This window comes from Chlorocebus sabaeus, chromosome 9 (genome assembly GCF_047675955.1).
Source record: "Chlorocebus sabaeus isolate Y175 chromosome 9, mChlSab1.0.hap1, whole genome shotgun sequence".
In the NCBI taxonomy this organism is placed as follows: Eukaryota; Metazoa; Chordata; class Mammalia; order Primates; family Cercopithecidae; genus Chlorocebus; species Chlorocebus sabaeus.
Window position 1 is genome coordinate 97,159,298 of NC_132912.1, and position 16,612 is coordinate 97,175,909.

At 37.7% G+C, this 16,612-nt stretch overlaps 1 protein-coding gene across 3 annotated transcripts in view; it reads left to right on the top strand.

The window, feature by feature from the left end:
• TBC1D12 (TBC1 domain family member 12) overlaps nucleotides 1–16,612 on the top strand; it is a 141,787-nt gene that overhangs the window by 38,128 nt on the left and 87,047 nt on the right. For all 3 annotated transcript variants that reach the window (XM_038009281.2, XM_073019183.1, XM_007963613.3), the window contains exon 2: nucleotides 6,615–6,738. In XM_038009281.2, the coding sequence (XP_037865209.2) occupies nucleotides 6,615–6,738 (124 nt within the window). The remainder of the gene's footprint in view (nucleotides 1–6,614; nucleotides 6,739–16,612) is intronic.

Consider the following 16,612-nt stretch of genomic DNA (forward strand, 5'->3'; position numbering starts at 1 on the left):
ACTATTGCAGTCTTTTGCACTCTGTCTCTTTGTTGAGATATAATTTACATACCATAAAATTCATTCACTTAAGTGTATAGTTTAATGATTGTTAGTAAATTCATAGAGTTGTGCAGCCATCATCACAATCTATTTTTAGATTATTTCTGTCACACTAGTGAAATCCTTTGTGCCCATTTGTAGTCAATCTCCATTCCTAAACCAACCCCAGGCAACCACTCTTCTACTTTCTATCTCTATTATAGATTTACCTTTTCTGGACAATTCATATGAATAGAATTATACAAGATGAGGTCTTACATATTGGGCTTATTGCATTTAGTTTTTATGTTCATCCAGATGTGTAGCATGTATCAGTTCTTTTCATTCCTTTTTATTGCTGAATAGTATTCCATTGCATGGATGTATTACATTTTGTTTATAAATTTAGTAATTGATGGGCATTTGGGGGTGTCTTCACATTTTGGCTGTTATGAATAATGCTACGGTTAACATTCTTGTGCAAGTCTTTGTGTGGACCTATGTTTTCATTCCTCTTGGGTGGATAACTATGGATGGAATGCTAGGTTTTTACGTTTAACTTTTTAAAGGCTGCCAAATTGTTTTCCAAAATGGCTGCATACTTTGACGTTTCCATCGGCAATGTATGAGAGTTCTAACTTCTCCACACTTCTTATTGTCTGTGTTTTTTATTATAGCTGGCTTCGAGGGTGTAAAGCGATATCTCATTGTGATTTTGGTTTGTATTTCCCTGATGACTAATGATACTAAGTGTCTTTTTAGGTAGCTTATTAGCTTTTAATTTATCATTTTTGATAAAATCTCTGTTTAAAACCTTTATCTTATTTGTTTTTAGCACTTCTTATTATTGATCTGTAAGAGTTCTTTATATTGTTTGGTTAAAAGTATTTCCTCAGGCCCGGTGTGGTGGCTCACATCTGTAATCCCAGCACTTGGGAGGCCAAGTTGGGTGGATCATGAGATCAAGAGATTGAGACCATCCCGGCTAACACGGTGAAACCCTGTCTCTACTAAAAATACAAAAAATTAGCTGGGCGTGGAGCGGGCATCTTGTAGTCCCAGCTACTGGGGAAGCTGAGGTAGGAGAATGGCGTGAACCTGGGAGGCGGAGCTTGCAGTGAGCCGAGACCGCGCCAGTGCGCTCCAGCCTGGGTGACAGAGCGAGACTCTATCTCAAAAAAAGAAAAAGGAGTTTTTACTCAGACATACGTGGTGCAAATATTTTCTCTCAATCTGTAGCTTTAAAAATTTTCTTAATAATGTATTTTTAAAAATTGTAGTAACGTTTACATAGTATAAAACTTAACATTTCACCCATTTTTAAGCATACGATTGTGCAATTCAGTAACATTAAGTACATTTACAGTGCTGTACAACCATCACCATTATCTATTTACACAACTTTTTTTTTTTTTTGAAACGGAGTCTCACTCTGTCATCCAGGCTGGAGTGAAGTGACATGATCTTGGCTCACTGCAACCTCTGCCTCCTCCCGGGTTCAAGCGATTCTCCTGCCTCAGCCTCCCATGTAGCTGGTACTACCGGCGCGCACCACCACGCCCGGCTAATTTTTGTATTTTTAGTAGAAACGGGGTTTCACCATGTTGGCCAGGGTGGTCTCGATCTCTTGACCTCGTGATCCACCCGCCTCGGCCTCCCAAAGTGCTGGGATTACAGGCTTGAGCCATTGTGCCCGCCTCTCCTTCATTTTTGAAGGATAGTTTTGTTGGATATGGAATTTTTGGTGGACAATTTTTTTTTTCCCTTTCTGACCTTTAAATATGTAATCTTACTTCTCGCCTCCATGGTTTCTGAAGAGAAATAAACTGTTAATCTTATTGAGGACCCCTGGTTTTGATGGTACCTCTCACTGTTTTCAAAATTCTCTTTGAGTTTCAGCTGTTTGACTATAATGTATCTCATTGTGAACCTCCTTGAGTTTATTCTGCTTAAAGTTTGTTGAGTTTCTTGGATGTGTAGATTATGTCTTTCCTCAGATATGGGAAGTTTTTGGTTATTTCTTTTTTCTTTTTTCTTTTTTTTTTTTTTTGAGACAGAGTCTCGCTCTGTCGCCCAGGCTGGAGTACAGAGCCCGATCTTGGCTAACTGCAAGCTCCGCCTCCTGGGTTCATGCCATTCTCCTGCCTCAGCCTCTGGAGTAGCTGGGACTGCATGCACCCGCCACCTCACCCGGCTAATGTTTTATATTTTTTAGTAGAGATGGGGGTTTCACCATGTTAGCCAGGATGGTCTTGATCTCCTGACCTTGTGATCCACCCTCCTTGGCCTCTCAAAGTGGGTTATTTCTTCAAGTATTTTTTCTGCCTCTTTGTCTTTCCCTTCTTCTAGGTCTTTTATGGTGCATAGTTGGTACACTTAGTAATGTCTCACAGGCCCTCAGGCTCTGTTCCTTTTTCTTAATTCTTTTTTCTTTCTACTACCGAGAGTGGAAAGTTTCAATTTTCTTATCTTCACATTTGCCAGTTCTTTCTTCTGCCTGCTCAAATTTGCTGTTGAATACATCTGGTGAATTTTTTATTTCAGTTGTTTTTCAGCTCCAGAATTTGTTTTGTTGCTTATTATAATTTCTGCCTTTACTGGAATTCTCATTTTGTTCATTTTCCCCCTTTATTCCCTTTATTTCCTTTAGTTCTTTGTCCATGGTTTTTTGTGTTTTTTGTTTTGTTTTGTTTTGTTTTGGTAAATGAAATTGATTTAATGTCTTTGGTAATTACTTTGGGCTACTCCAGGGATGATTTTTGTCAAATTCCTATTTCTAGGTTTATGGGCCATACTTTCCCGTTTCTTTGTATGTTTTGTAATTTTTTGTTGTTGACAGCTGGATACTCTGAGTATTATAGTATGGTAACTCTATAAATCTGTTTCTCCCACTCCTCAGTGATTACTGTTTTTTGCTTGTCGAGGGCTGAAGCCACCTGTTTGTGACTTTATGAGCTGTTTTTGCAAAGTATGTATTCCATATTGTGTATGATCACCAGTTTTTGTTCTGTTGTCTCTGTGGTTAGCTGGTGACCTGACAAAGATTTTCTTAGATATCTGGCTCCAGAAAAGGAGACAAAAAAGGTTTTACCTTCTTTAATGTTCTGATAAATACCTACAGTGAAAGCCACTGCTGTGGAGAGTACTGAAACTGATGCATGACTGCATCACTCCCTCAGGGCCAGACCAACCAAAATGTACAACCCTAAATTTTGAAGGACACAATCCCCACTGTCCCTCCTGGCACCAGTTAGCAACTCTGGGAACATGGGCTGCTATCCCCACTGCCACAAGAGGTGGTGGGTGTGGTGGTGGTGGTTCTGAGGAATAGGGGAGGGTAATTGGTTTATGCATGCTGCTTATTCGTACTTATGAAAGATCAGTAGCCTCTTCCTTCATCAAGCACTCCCCTGGTTGTTAAAAGGGTTTGGTCAGTTCCTAGAATTCTACTAAAGTACTTGATTCCAGTTACTCTTAGTCTTTTTTTAAACTCTTAGGTTTTTTGAGACAGAATCTTGCTCTGTCTCCCAGGCTGGAGTACCGTGGCGCCATCTCAGCTCACTGCAACCTCCGCCTCCTGGGTTCAAGCAATTCTCCTGCCTCAGCCTCCTGAGTAGCTGGGATTACAGGTGTGCACCACCATGCCCGGCTAATTTTTTGTATTTTTACTAGAGACAGGGTTTCACCATGTTGCCCAGGCTGGTCTTGAACTCCTGACCTCAGGTGATCCACCCGCCTCGGCCTCCCAAAGTGCTAGGATTACAGATGTGAGCCACCGTGCCCCGCTCCAGTTACTCTTTCTAGCTCAACTTTTACTTTGGTGGGGAGACTGACCCCTAGATCTTCCTATTCTGTCATTTTGCATCCATGATGTCTTTTGAAGTTCAAATGTTTTAAATTTAATTAAGCCCAGTTCATCAACTTTTTATTTTATAGATCATGCTTTTGGTGTCATATCCAAGAATTCTTTTCTTAAACCATAGTGACAAAGATTTTTTCCCGTGTTTATTAGTGTGGGTAGATAGGAAACCTTTAGGGTGCAGGCAGGTCACATAGGAATTGTAGAGGGAGTATGACTTGATGAGAACTGTCTGGCCTGTGTGGGGCTTGCAGAGGAAATTGGCACACTGATGCTGGCAAGAAGCCTTGGGTGGAGTCAGTTTTTATGTTGAGCAGGCTGCACGGACGCCATCTCCAGGTTGAGGCTGCAGGTTCAGCAAGGCTGTAAGTTTGCTGAGGGGCTGCAGTCTGGGCATCTAGCTAAGCAGAGTTTTACTGGATGTCCTCACACCTCTACCCCTGATCCACTCTGCAGCAGCTGGAAACCACAGGAGAGCCCCTTTCTCCTTCAGTGTCCCTTTGGTGCCCTCTACCCAGAAAGCTTAACAATTTCATGTTTGTTTTAAAGGAGAAATGATTAAAGAAATTTTTTCTGTTGTCTCAGAGCATAAAGGTGAATTTGGAGCTAAGAGCTATTAGAAGAATCATCAACAGAAATAATAAAAAGATAAACAAATTGGAAGGAAAATGATAGCCATAAATAAGATGTAAACATTTATTTAAATCAGCTACAAAGTGTTTTCTTAATAAGTGGTACACAACGTATCAAACATTGTTTAAATTAGTAGACCATCCTTTGACAGCTTGAACTTTTTTTCTTAGAAGTATTCCTAGTCCTCAGCATATTCATTATTGAAAACTTTCAGCTATTTAGTGATCTTATGAAGTAGAGAATTAAGTCACTATACATGGTCTCTGAGGTGAAACCTCCAGAGTATCTTAAAATAGCAATTATTCTAGTGTCATATGTTTATTTTTGTTATACACCTGAGGAAATAAGAGTGTTTCTTTTCTTTTTATTTCCTTTTTTTTGGGGGGGGGCAGAGTCTTGGTCTGTTGCCCAGGCTGCAGTACAGTGACAGTATCACAGCTCACTGCATGCTTAACTCCTGGGCCCAAGTGATAGTCCCACCTCAGCCTCCCAAGTAGCAGGGACTACAAGGTGTGCACCGCCATGCCTGGCTATTTATTTTTATTTTTATTTTTTGTAGAGACAGGGTCTCACTACATTGTCTAGGCTGTTCTCAAACTCCTGGGCTGAAGTGATCCTTTTGCTTTGGCCTGCCAGTGTTGGCATTACAGGCATGAGCCACTATGCCTGGCAGTTTCTTTTCTTTATTGATTATCCTGCATTCTTTTGTAGGAGTCCCTTAACATTTTTCATTAAAAAGTTATTTTCTATTATCACTGATCTGCACTTTTAATATATATTGATACGGCATTTTGAGTATAGATAAATCTAATTATTTGGGACTTCAACCAATTTGGAACTGTTTGTAATTCATTGTTTGTGTGAATTAGAAATTTTCTTACTGTTCATTTATAGCTTATGCAAAGGGTTTATATTGAGTTGAATTCATCAGTACCTTTCTAATTGGTTCATTGGGCCCTGGTCATGTTGTTTTGATGGGTACATATTTTGAGTATCATCCCTGCTTACATAAAAAAATAGGTACTTAATTTGGTTGGTTAGGACATGGAGATAATAGGTAAAATCCTTAATACCTCTGCAGGGTGCTTAATGACGCAGAGTGCAATGAGGTGGTCTCAGCTCACTGCAACCTCCGCCTCCAGGGTTCAAGCGATTCTCCTGCCTCAGCTTCCCGAGTAGCTGGGATTACAGGCGCCCACCACCACGCCCGACTAATTTTTGTATTTTTAGTAGAGACTAAAATACACCTCACCATGTTGGCCAGGCTAGTCTCGAACTGCTGACCTCATGATCTGCCTGCCTCTGCCTCCCAAAGTGCTGGGATTACAGGTGTAAGCCACCGCACCTGGCCTGGGTTTTTTTTTTTTTTTTTTTTTTTTTTTAAGATTTTTCGGTGAGAGATGCTTTCTTCCTTGGTTATATATTGACTCTTTTGTAATAAGCTTTCTTGTACATAGCTGGCCTAGGAAAAAGAGGTTACATGTATATATTATAGCAATAGGGGATAAGTAGTTATAATTTTATAATAAATAACAAATTATTACTGTAAATAATATTTATCCAAATATTGTATTACTTAATCCTTTAACTGTTATATAGTTTCTTTTAAATGTTTTTGTTTTCAGAATTTTGGCTGTTATTGTTAAGCACATGTACAGTCAATTCTAGTATACTTTGTAGCTGATTTAGACAAATGTTTACGTCTTATTTATGGCTGTCATTTTCCTTCCAATTTGTTTATCTTTTTATTATTTCTGTTGATGATTCTTCTAATACCTCTATGTAAGCCAGATAGTCTTTATTTTAAGTTCTGGGACACATGTGCAGAATGTGCAGGTTTGTTACATAGGTATACACGTGCCATGGTGGTTTGCTGCACCTGTCAACCTGTCATCTAGGTTTTAAGCCCTGCATTCGTTAGGTATTAAGCCACATATTCTTAATTGAGCCTTATTATTCTAAGTAATAGTGGTGTAAGTAGTAGAAATAGTTTTATTTAAAAGTATTTTTGTTTTTGCCTTGGGAACAAACTTATAAAATTACTGTTAAATAGCTCTCTGGTTACAAAAAACACAATTCATGTAACTTTTCTGTGTTTCAGAAACCTTTTTCCAAAAAGGACAAAGGAACTCAAATCAGTTGTCCATAGTGCTCCTGGTTGGAAATTATTTGGTAAAGTCCCTCCTAGAGAGAATCTTCAGAAAACATCCAAAATCATTCAGCAGGTAAGTATGGACATAGCCATGTAGTTTACCCTAGCTTTTTAAGCATTCTTCTTCTTTTTTTTTGATAACTAACCATATTCTGTTTTTATTCTTATTTTTCTAGATACGGACTTTTGGGATTATAAGTATTTATAGGGATTTGCTAAATTTTTTAGAAAAACAGGTCACATATTTTCTGTTATCTTTCGTAATTGTGAAAATTCTTCAAAGGAGTAGAACATTGACTGTTTTTTAAACCAGTTATTCTTGAATAGATTTTTAAAAACTTAATCACTCTCACCACATACTGTTTGACTTCCAGTTGAAGTTGGTAGCATTTGTCAGCAGCACAGTTGTTCTGAATATTGGTTGTTGTGAACTGATGAAATATTAAAAACCAAAAACTGAGTAGATTATGAGGTTGAACTCTTTCCTTTGTCACTTTTCTGGTGTCCTCTCTAAACCAAGGACTTTGTAAATGAGAAAAGTTGGTACACAATCTGCTTCTAGTAATTTGGAAGCTATTTCTTCTGATATCTCTATTAACATCTGTATTGCGTTCCTAAGACTTTCTGATCTTATTTGACTTCTGAACTTTGGCTCTTCAGTACTAGATTAATGAGAATGGAAAGCAGTGAGACTGGATCAATCTGCAGTGTTTTAAAGTTCAGAGAAGTTATTGCTCAGAAGACGACATATAATACATTTCCTATTTTTATCCTTCCAAATTGCAGTTTACCAGATTTAACACAGCTAGCATTTATAAAGACAATCAAATGAAGGCAATAATCATCATTCAAATTGGAAAAGATACTTTCCTTTAAGAATTTAATAGTGTTCCTTTTATTGCTCAGAAGAAAAACTGGTTTTCCAAGTAATATGAGAAAATAATTTTAGATCTTTAAAAGCATTATTGTAGTTCTTTTTTCTTCTTTTTGGATTTGAATAAAAGTTTTATTTTTTTCCTCAGGAAAAACAGAAAGTTAGGGAAACACACTATGTTTTTAGAACCTATATTATTTTGTAGTTGGTCCTAACCCTTCCTGGCACAGCTGTCAAAAGCACTAGCTGTTTAAACAGAACCAAGGTGTTCACCCCCATAGAATGTACATGCACGGCACTAGATGACTGCATGTTTGTCCCTGAGAGAAGCATAAGACAAACGGAAGTTGCTGAGACAGCTGTCTTTTTAAGCAGCCCCTCCCTTTCCCTTTTGAAGGATTTGCCTGAACTATGTAGCTAGTCAGCACTTAGACCATGTGCCTCCTCCTCTGCCTGTGAACTAACTTAATTTCTTTTTTCAAGAGACTTGGTATTGCTATGTCGCCCAGGCTGCCCTCAAACTCCTGGGCTTAAATGATGATGCTTCTGCCTCAGCTTCCTGAGAAGCTGGGACTACAGGTATGTGCCACCACACCTGGCTTATAGTTAATTTTCTTTACAAGCGATTAAAATAGTGAATAGTTTATCTATTGGTACTTAAAACTGTGTGCTGTGATCCCCAAACCACGTGCTCAGTCGCTCTGGTGTGCTGCACTTAACACAGTGGGGTACTGTGGGATATTTAAATTTTTTCAGGCAAACTCAGTGATATTCTACATCAGTTGGATATGTTGCAGACTGTTAATTTGAAGCAGTACAGTTCCAACATTAAGTGCTACTACATACTTTTCTGTGACATCATATCTTGTGAATCTGTTTTTTCTGAGGTTGCTGTGATAAAAACCAGATACTGTACAAAAGTCACCGTGGGAGTGGAAATGAGGGTGATGTCTAATCTGCTTTTAAGGTTTGAGAAATTGTATCCAATGCACAAAGCCACACATGCCCAAATTGGTAATTAATTGTGGTTATTTAAGAATGAGGCTGGGTATAGTGGCTCATGCCTATAATCCCAGAACTTTGGAAGGCAGAAGTGGGCGCATCACTTGAGGTCAGGAGTTCAAGAGCAGCCTGGCCAACATGGTGAAACCCTGTCTCTACCAAAAATACAAAAAATTAACTAGGTATGGTGGTGCATGCTTATAGTCCCAGCTCCTCGGGGGGTGAGACAGGAGAATCGCTTGAACCTGGAAGGTGGAGGTTGCAGTGAGCCAAGATCATGCCACTGCACCAGAGCAAGACTCCATCTCAAAAAAAAAAAAAAAAAAAAAGAAAGAAAGAAAACATATTTCTTTTTTCAATTTATGTGTATTTTTTTTTTAGCGGTTACTAAGTGTTAAGATATACATCCTTATTAAATTGTTTCGACATAGCTACTTATTAAGCAGAATCATTAGGTATTTCTTTTGGCTTAAGAGTTACTGTGAAAAAGATTAGAGACACTAAAGGCATTGACCAAGAAAGGTTGGAAACTTCTGCTATTGTGACATCTTAAATTTTAGCTCCTTTGTTTTTTTTGGTAAAGTCTGAAAGTAACTTCCCTTGTCTGGAAGTTTTCAGAAGACCAGGTTCGCCCTCTAGAGGCAAAACGGTGGTCTTGCTACTGAAGGTTTTTACAGGTATTCTTGATTTTGTATAGTAGTTTAAATATGCATGCACATACATTTTTATATCTTTATATAAACTAACGTTCTATGATATTTTCTTACCATAAGTCTCTGAATAAATTCCTGGTTGGATAATTATCTTTACTGGTATGCTGTATACCTTTAATCTGCTATTTTCATTTTGGAAAGCCAAGACCTCACATTCTCTTATACATATGGTATAAAAACTTGATGGATGGGCTGGGAGTGGTGGCTCACATCTGTAATCCCAGCACTTTGGGAGGCTGAGGTGGGCGGATCACGAGGTCAGGAGATCGAGACCATCCTGACCAGCATGGTGAAACCCCATCTCTACTAAAAATACAAAAATTAGCTGGGCGTGGTGACACGTGCCTGTAGTCCCAGCTACTTGGGAGGCTGAGGCAGGAGAATCACTTGAACCTGGGAGGCAGAGGTTGCAGTGAGCTGAGATTGTGCCACTGCACTCCAGCCTGGCAAAAGAGCGAGACTATGTCTCAAAAAATAGTAACAATAACAGTAAAACTTCATGCGTGGTCAGGAAAAGAACAGCTCTTTTTTATTTGAGAAGAAGGAGTAGAGTTGAAATGTAGTTGCTTCCTCTGCCTCTGCGGCCCCTTCTCTGATCCTTTAAACTGATGATTATTTCTCTGCACCACTTACTTTAGTTTTTGAGCTTTCCAGCTATGTCATAGGTGTTAGTATATATTTCAGTGCCCTTTTTGTGGTTATGTTTGTTCTCTGGGAGGCATTATGTATAGTCAAGTCATTTTTCTTCTGACCCTTTTCCACCTTCAAAATATGTATCAGCTGGGTGCGGTGGCTCACCTTTAATCTCAGCACTTTGGGAGGCTGAGGCTGGTGTGTCACCTGAGGTCAGGAGTTCGAGACCAGCCTGGCCAACATGGTGAAACCTGGTCTCTACTGAAAGTTCAAAAATTAGCTAGGTGTGGTAGCAGGTGCCTATAATTCCAGCTGCTCGGGAGGCTGAGGCAGGAAAATCACTTGAACCTGGGAGGCGGAGGTTACAGTGAGCCGAGATTGCGTCATTGCACTCCAGCCTGGGTGACAAGAGCAAAACTCTGTCTCAAAAAAAAAAAAAAGAAAAAAATGTATTACTTTTACCATGTGATGGAACATGTTTCTACCTCTTGCTTTCTACTATCTCTACTTCAGTGTGTGTCCTCTACTCCCTATTTGTCTAATTTTGCTATCCTCTTCCCTGCAATTCTCATTTTTCAAAGTGGACATGATTTTCTTTTTATTGTAATGGTAAATTTCCAGTCTTATGTCTCTGTTCTAAAACATTTTTTCACAGCACTGATTTTTGAATTCTCTAAAAGATGAATATAAAACTGTGTATCTGGGCTCCTTTACCATGTATGCTTTCAGATAGATGTTATTATGTTTGGAATCAGAAACTGAAAGTGAAGACAGTATCAGTAAAGCCATGAGGAATGTTAGGACACTTCTGTCATGTTTTGGGATAGGGTCTTAAGGTGTTAAGGCTTTAGGAAATGAGGAGATAGCTGGCAATTTAGGTGTAAAAAACTGCTTGGAGAAATGATGCCTCACTTGCTTTTTGAATGGTAAAGCAGTAAGCTTTATTAGATTAGGGTAGTAATATTTCTTTGGCTAATAACTTTTTAAAGCAGGTCTTCAGAAAGAAGTTGTTGATTCTTTTAAAACATTTTTTGAAAAAAAGTTTTTTGGGGGAGATGGGGCTCACTGTGTTGCCCAGGCTGGCCTTAAACTCCTGGGCTCAAGCAATCCTCCCGTCTTAGCCTCCTGAGTACAGGGCACTACAGGCGTACACCACCGTGCCCTGCAGAGTTGCCATATTTTTAAATATGTTATTAAACCAAACATTTCTTTAATAGAAAGACATCTGTAGGGACATGAATGCAGCTGGAAACCATCATTCTCAGCAAACTATTGCAAGAACAGAAAACTAAACACCGCATGTTCTCACTCATAGGTGGGAATTGAACAATGAGATCACCTGGACACAGGAAGGGGAGCATCACACACCAGGTCCTATTGTGGGGAGGGGGTAGGGGGGAGGGATAGCATTAGGAGATACACCTAATGTAAATGATGAGTTAATGGGTGCAGCACACCAACATGGCACATGTATGTATATGTAACAAACCTGCACGTTGTGCACATGTACCCTAGAACTTAAAGTATAATAATAAAAAAAAGACATCTGTAAGATTACACCTAAGTAAAGAAAAAAGGATTTAATTTACAAAGTTTTTGCTGAGTGTGGTGGCTCACGCCTATAATCCCAGCACTTTGGGAGGCTGAGGCGGGTGGATCACTTGAAGGTCAGGAGTTCCAGATTAGCCTGGCCAACCCCATTTATAGTAAAAACACAAAAAAATTAATGGCCATAGTGGCACTTACCTGTAATCTCAGCTACTTGGGAGGCTGAGGCAGGAGAATCACTTGAATCTGGGAAGTGGAGGTTGCAGTGAGTGGAGGTTGCGCCACTGCACTCTAGCCTGAGCTGTTTAAAAAAAAAAAAACAAAACAAAAACAAAAACAAACCCTTTTTTTCCCTATAAGTGAAACAACACATGATTATATTCTCTTTATAAAATATAAAACATAGAATGATATATCTCAGTTCACTTTCACATTTTTATGACTTTTAAAATTTATTTTTTTGTGTGGAAAACACATAATTATTTTTGCATGTATATATTTTGCATGTATAGTATTATATGGTTTTTTTCCATTTCAAGAATGAAATGTCACCATATTTATATAGATATACACACACACGTATATATATAATTTAACTTTACATATTTTGTACCTGTAGCTTTTCAGAGATACGTCAGTTCATAAGTGAAAGAATAGGTTAAATATTTTAAAACTTTTTTTATTCCTGCAGTAACTTTTATTACAAGTCCAATCAATTTTAGTGCTTTCCATGTTAATAGTAAAGAAACATAAAAATCATTTTAGGATTATAGCAAAGTCAAACTGACTGAAGTTTGGCATTTAACTTGATGATCAGTTCCCAAATCACAAGAACATTTGCAGTATTACTTTTTGAGGATTATCACATGTGTTCTCTTGCAGATGTGAAATTCCATTTGTGGCCTTTTGAACCAGTTGGTGAGCCAGGTTAAAAATTACATCTGTTAATTATAAATAGTATTTCAGTTATATCGTAGTTCAGTTGACCTGAGTATTTTTTTTTCCTAAATTAGTAGGTAAAGTTGGAATACAGCTACATGGTTTGTCTTAGGAACTCGAAACTGCAAGTGATAATGATTTCAAATGAACCATGTTATATATAATTATGATACAGTTGCATACTAGATTGAATATGCACTGTTTATGTCAAACTGATAATCTCTCAGGGAAACTTATCTTTTTTTGCTAGGCACTGCTTTTATATTGGCATCTTTAACATGAAAATGAGATTGTAGTCCTTAGATGATCAAGTTTTTCGTCAATACTCGTGCCATTTTCTGGTAAAGTTTAAGTTGAGTGGTTGAATCAGTTTCACATAACTTTTGACAGGCGAGGAAAAAAGTTGTAAGATACTAATTTCTTAATCAGACAGCGTCAGATTGTTTAAAAGTAGAATAAGTCGCTTTCCTCAGTTAAGCCTTTGCTTTTGAAATTTTTTACTGCAGGAACAACATTATGGAACGGACTAGCATACATGTGTTTTGTGAGCAGTAGTTAGATGTTAAATACATAAAACTTAGAACATGTTAGAGCTTAATTTTCTGGTTTCTGATTTTATTGGTATGTGTAATAGAATATTTGAAAAGTTTATTGGTTTTAATTATGCTTACATACCGATATTCTTGCTGTAAAATTTGACTAAGTACTGTAAAAACAAAGCAATTCTTTCACTGATGTTAAATTGTAGAGGGGCTGGACTGTGTTCAGAAGTTATTCTTTAGAAATTCAGTTTTTGAGACAGGATCTCACTCTTTTGCCCAGGCTAGAATGCAGTGGCACGATCATGGCTCACTGCAGCCTTGACCTCCTGGGTTCAAATGATCCTTTCACCTTAGCCTTCCTAGGAGCTGAGACTACAGGTGCACACCACCATACCTGGCTAATTGTTTTACTTTTAGTAGAGACAGGGTCTCACTGTGTTTCCCTGGCTGGTCTTGAACTCCTGGGCTTAAGTGATCCTCTGACTTGGCCTCCCAAAGTGTTGGGATTACAGCCATGTGCCACCATGTCCGACCAGAAGTTCTTCTTGAAAAGTTTAAAAAATTGTTGCACTATTGCATGTTTTGTTTTCACCTTTATTTACGTTATCTCTTATCGCCTTGAAAAGGCAGTGAATAACTACATTTCCAATTGCATGTGTGTTCTTTATTGATGGTTAATAAATTATTATGCATTTCTTTGTATAAATGGATTTAATAAAAATTAATTTTTGTGGTCTAAAGATTGGAGAGGAGCTAGTAATATTTCTGGGCCTGTGTTTCTGGGAGAAGGGAGAAGTATGAGCCTCAAGAGAGAAACCAAAATTATTAATTAAAGAAAATTAAAAGAATAAAGTTAAGTTTTCACAAATTTAACAGGGTAGAATTTGAGGGAATGTTTTTTCATTTTATCAGAAACAGAGACTTGGAAAGGGTTACAGTTTGAAAATACTCTGAATATCTATATTTGATTACAGGAATACTGTTTTGTATATCAACATTATATTAAAAGTTGTATTCATCCTGTCTTTATCTCAGACTTGTATATTATGGCAGGCTTCAGACTAAACAAACAAGATCATGCTAGTAACTTTGCAAAAATAAAATTGACTAAGGTACTCTTATATGCCAGAAAGTGATGAAATGCTTTGCCCCGAGACTGCAATTGAGCTTGAAATATAGGATGGGTTTTTTGTCTCCTAATTCATAGATCTGGAATAAAATTTATGATCTATAAAGACATCGTAATCAGCTAAACCCTGTCTATCCCAAGCATAATGGTTTCCTCAGCTCTTAGATTAAGTTGTGTAAGAGACTCTCTTTATCTTGGGCAGACATGGTCTTGAGGTAGCAGAGGTGGGGAGTTTTTCTGCTTCTGAAACATTATTCTGGCTCCCTATATATTGTTCACAGCATAGAGAAATAGAAGGATTTACTCACTAATGTGGTTTAACACTAACCCCTTTAAGGGGGAGTGTTCCTACTGTCCATTGAACCTCAAAGTCAAGTCAGTTAATGGATATATCAGTGTATATATCAGGCTATTCTGGCTCTCTCATTGTCTTTGAAGGAAAAGCTTCTATGTTACTATTCTTTCTTCTTGTCAATCCCCATATTTTATTTATTTAGGCAGCTATTCAAAGATTCTTGCCACTTTTCCTTTGAATCCAGTCTGATCTTCTCACATATTTCCCTCCTGGTACATTTTTCTGGTAAATCGCTTTAGCTACAAAACGCAAGGCATCAAAGTGTGGTAGAATACCATTCTGCTGCCAATTCAATGTGTGACCTAATATTAGCAAACTCTAGGCCTTTTCTATAGCAGAACTTGAAGGACAGAATTCTTGAATTGATCTTAGATTTCATAAGATTTTCTGGCTTATTTCCATGAATTCTTTATTCAAAAAATATTATGTTTAATGCAATAGGTATAATTTAGGTTCTTGACACACACACATGCACACACATATATATATATATATATCTCCTAGCCTTTGAGTTATTTCAGTATAACTGCAGGGAACAAGGGGTAGAAGAGAATTTCATGTGTAACTATAATATTGTATGGTAAGTGTTTTAGTAGAGCTGTGACAGAGACAGAGTATGAGAGTACAGTTGAAAGAGTGATTTATTTTTCTCAGAGTTGACATGCAAATTGTGTTCCTGAGTGTATTAGTAGGAATTAAGCAGGCAGACAAGATGGGGAAAGCCAGTCTAGATAGAGGAAATTGAAAAAGCAAGCAGGAATGAATAGGATCTGTTTAGCTAATAGGACAGTATATCAAAGATACAGGGTAGATGGTGAAGGCTCATTAGCCATGAGGCTAGAGAATTGGGTTTTATCTAAAATACTTTTAAATAAGGTACTGAGATATCAAATTTATGTATTAGAAAAATAATTCTGGAGGCATTCTAGGAGCTGGATTAGAAAACAGTAATGATCCAGCAATCCCGCTACTGGGCATTTATCTAAACAAAAAGAAATCAGTAGTATATCAAGGAGGCATCTGCACCCCCGTGTTTATTGCAGAACTATTCACAATAGCCAACATATGGAATCAGCCTCAGTATCTCAACAACAGATGCATGGATGAAGAAAATGTGGTATATATACACAATCATATACTATTCAGCCATAAAAAAGAATGAGATCTTGTCGTTTGTGGCAACATGAGTGGAACTGGAGGACATTATGTTAAGTGAAATAAGCCAGAAATGGAAAGTTAAACACCACAAGTTCTCACTTATATGTGGGACCCAAAAAAGAAAGTTGATCCCACAGAAGTAAAAAATGTAACAGAGGATATTAAAGGCTGGAAAGGGTAGGAGGAAGGTGGTGGTGGGGGCTGCATGTTAGGGAGAGATTTGTTAAAGGATAAAAAATTCCAGCTAGATGGAAGGAATAAGTTCTAGTGTTTCATACCATTGTTGAATGACCATAGTTACCAATAATATACAGTTTTAAATAGCAAGAAGGAGGATATTGAACATTCCCAACACAAAGAAATGATACATGTTTGAGATGATGGATGTGGTAATTACCCTGATCTGATCACCATACATTGTATGTATCAAAACATCACTATGTACCCCGTAAGTAGGTAAAATTATTATGTGTAAATTAAACCAATAAAAACATCTTAAAAAGGTTAAAAAAAACAGTGGATTTGAGGACAAGGCTGTTAAGATTTTTAAAATAATAATCTATTATTCTAATTTTCAAACACAGTGGATGATTAGAACTACCTAGAGAATGTGTTAAGAATACATTGGCTCCATACATTGAGTTCCTCATGTCAATTTTATGTGTTTTTAATTCTTCTGTTCCTAGCTGGTTCTTTTTCAAATCTACTGTATCACTTTTTACAGTTTACTGTTCCCTGCTGAAATTTCAAGCTTGGCCTTTATCTCCTTGAACATAGTAAGTATAGCTATTTCATATGTCTGGAAATTCCAGCATCTGGAACTCCTGTAGGTCTGCTTGTATCAAATACTGTTTCTGCTAGTTTTGGCTAGCAGGTATTACCTTACCTCTTTGTGTGCCCAGTTACCTTTGCTTGACTGCTTGGTGTAATATTTCAAACATACAATATTCGAGACATCATGTATGGAAAGCAGTTTGAAGGCTAACATGATGTCATCCTTCAGAGATTTGATGAATGTTTCTTGGGCAGTATATGTCTAGCTGTTGGTCCATTC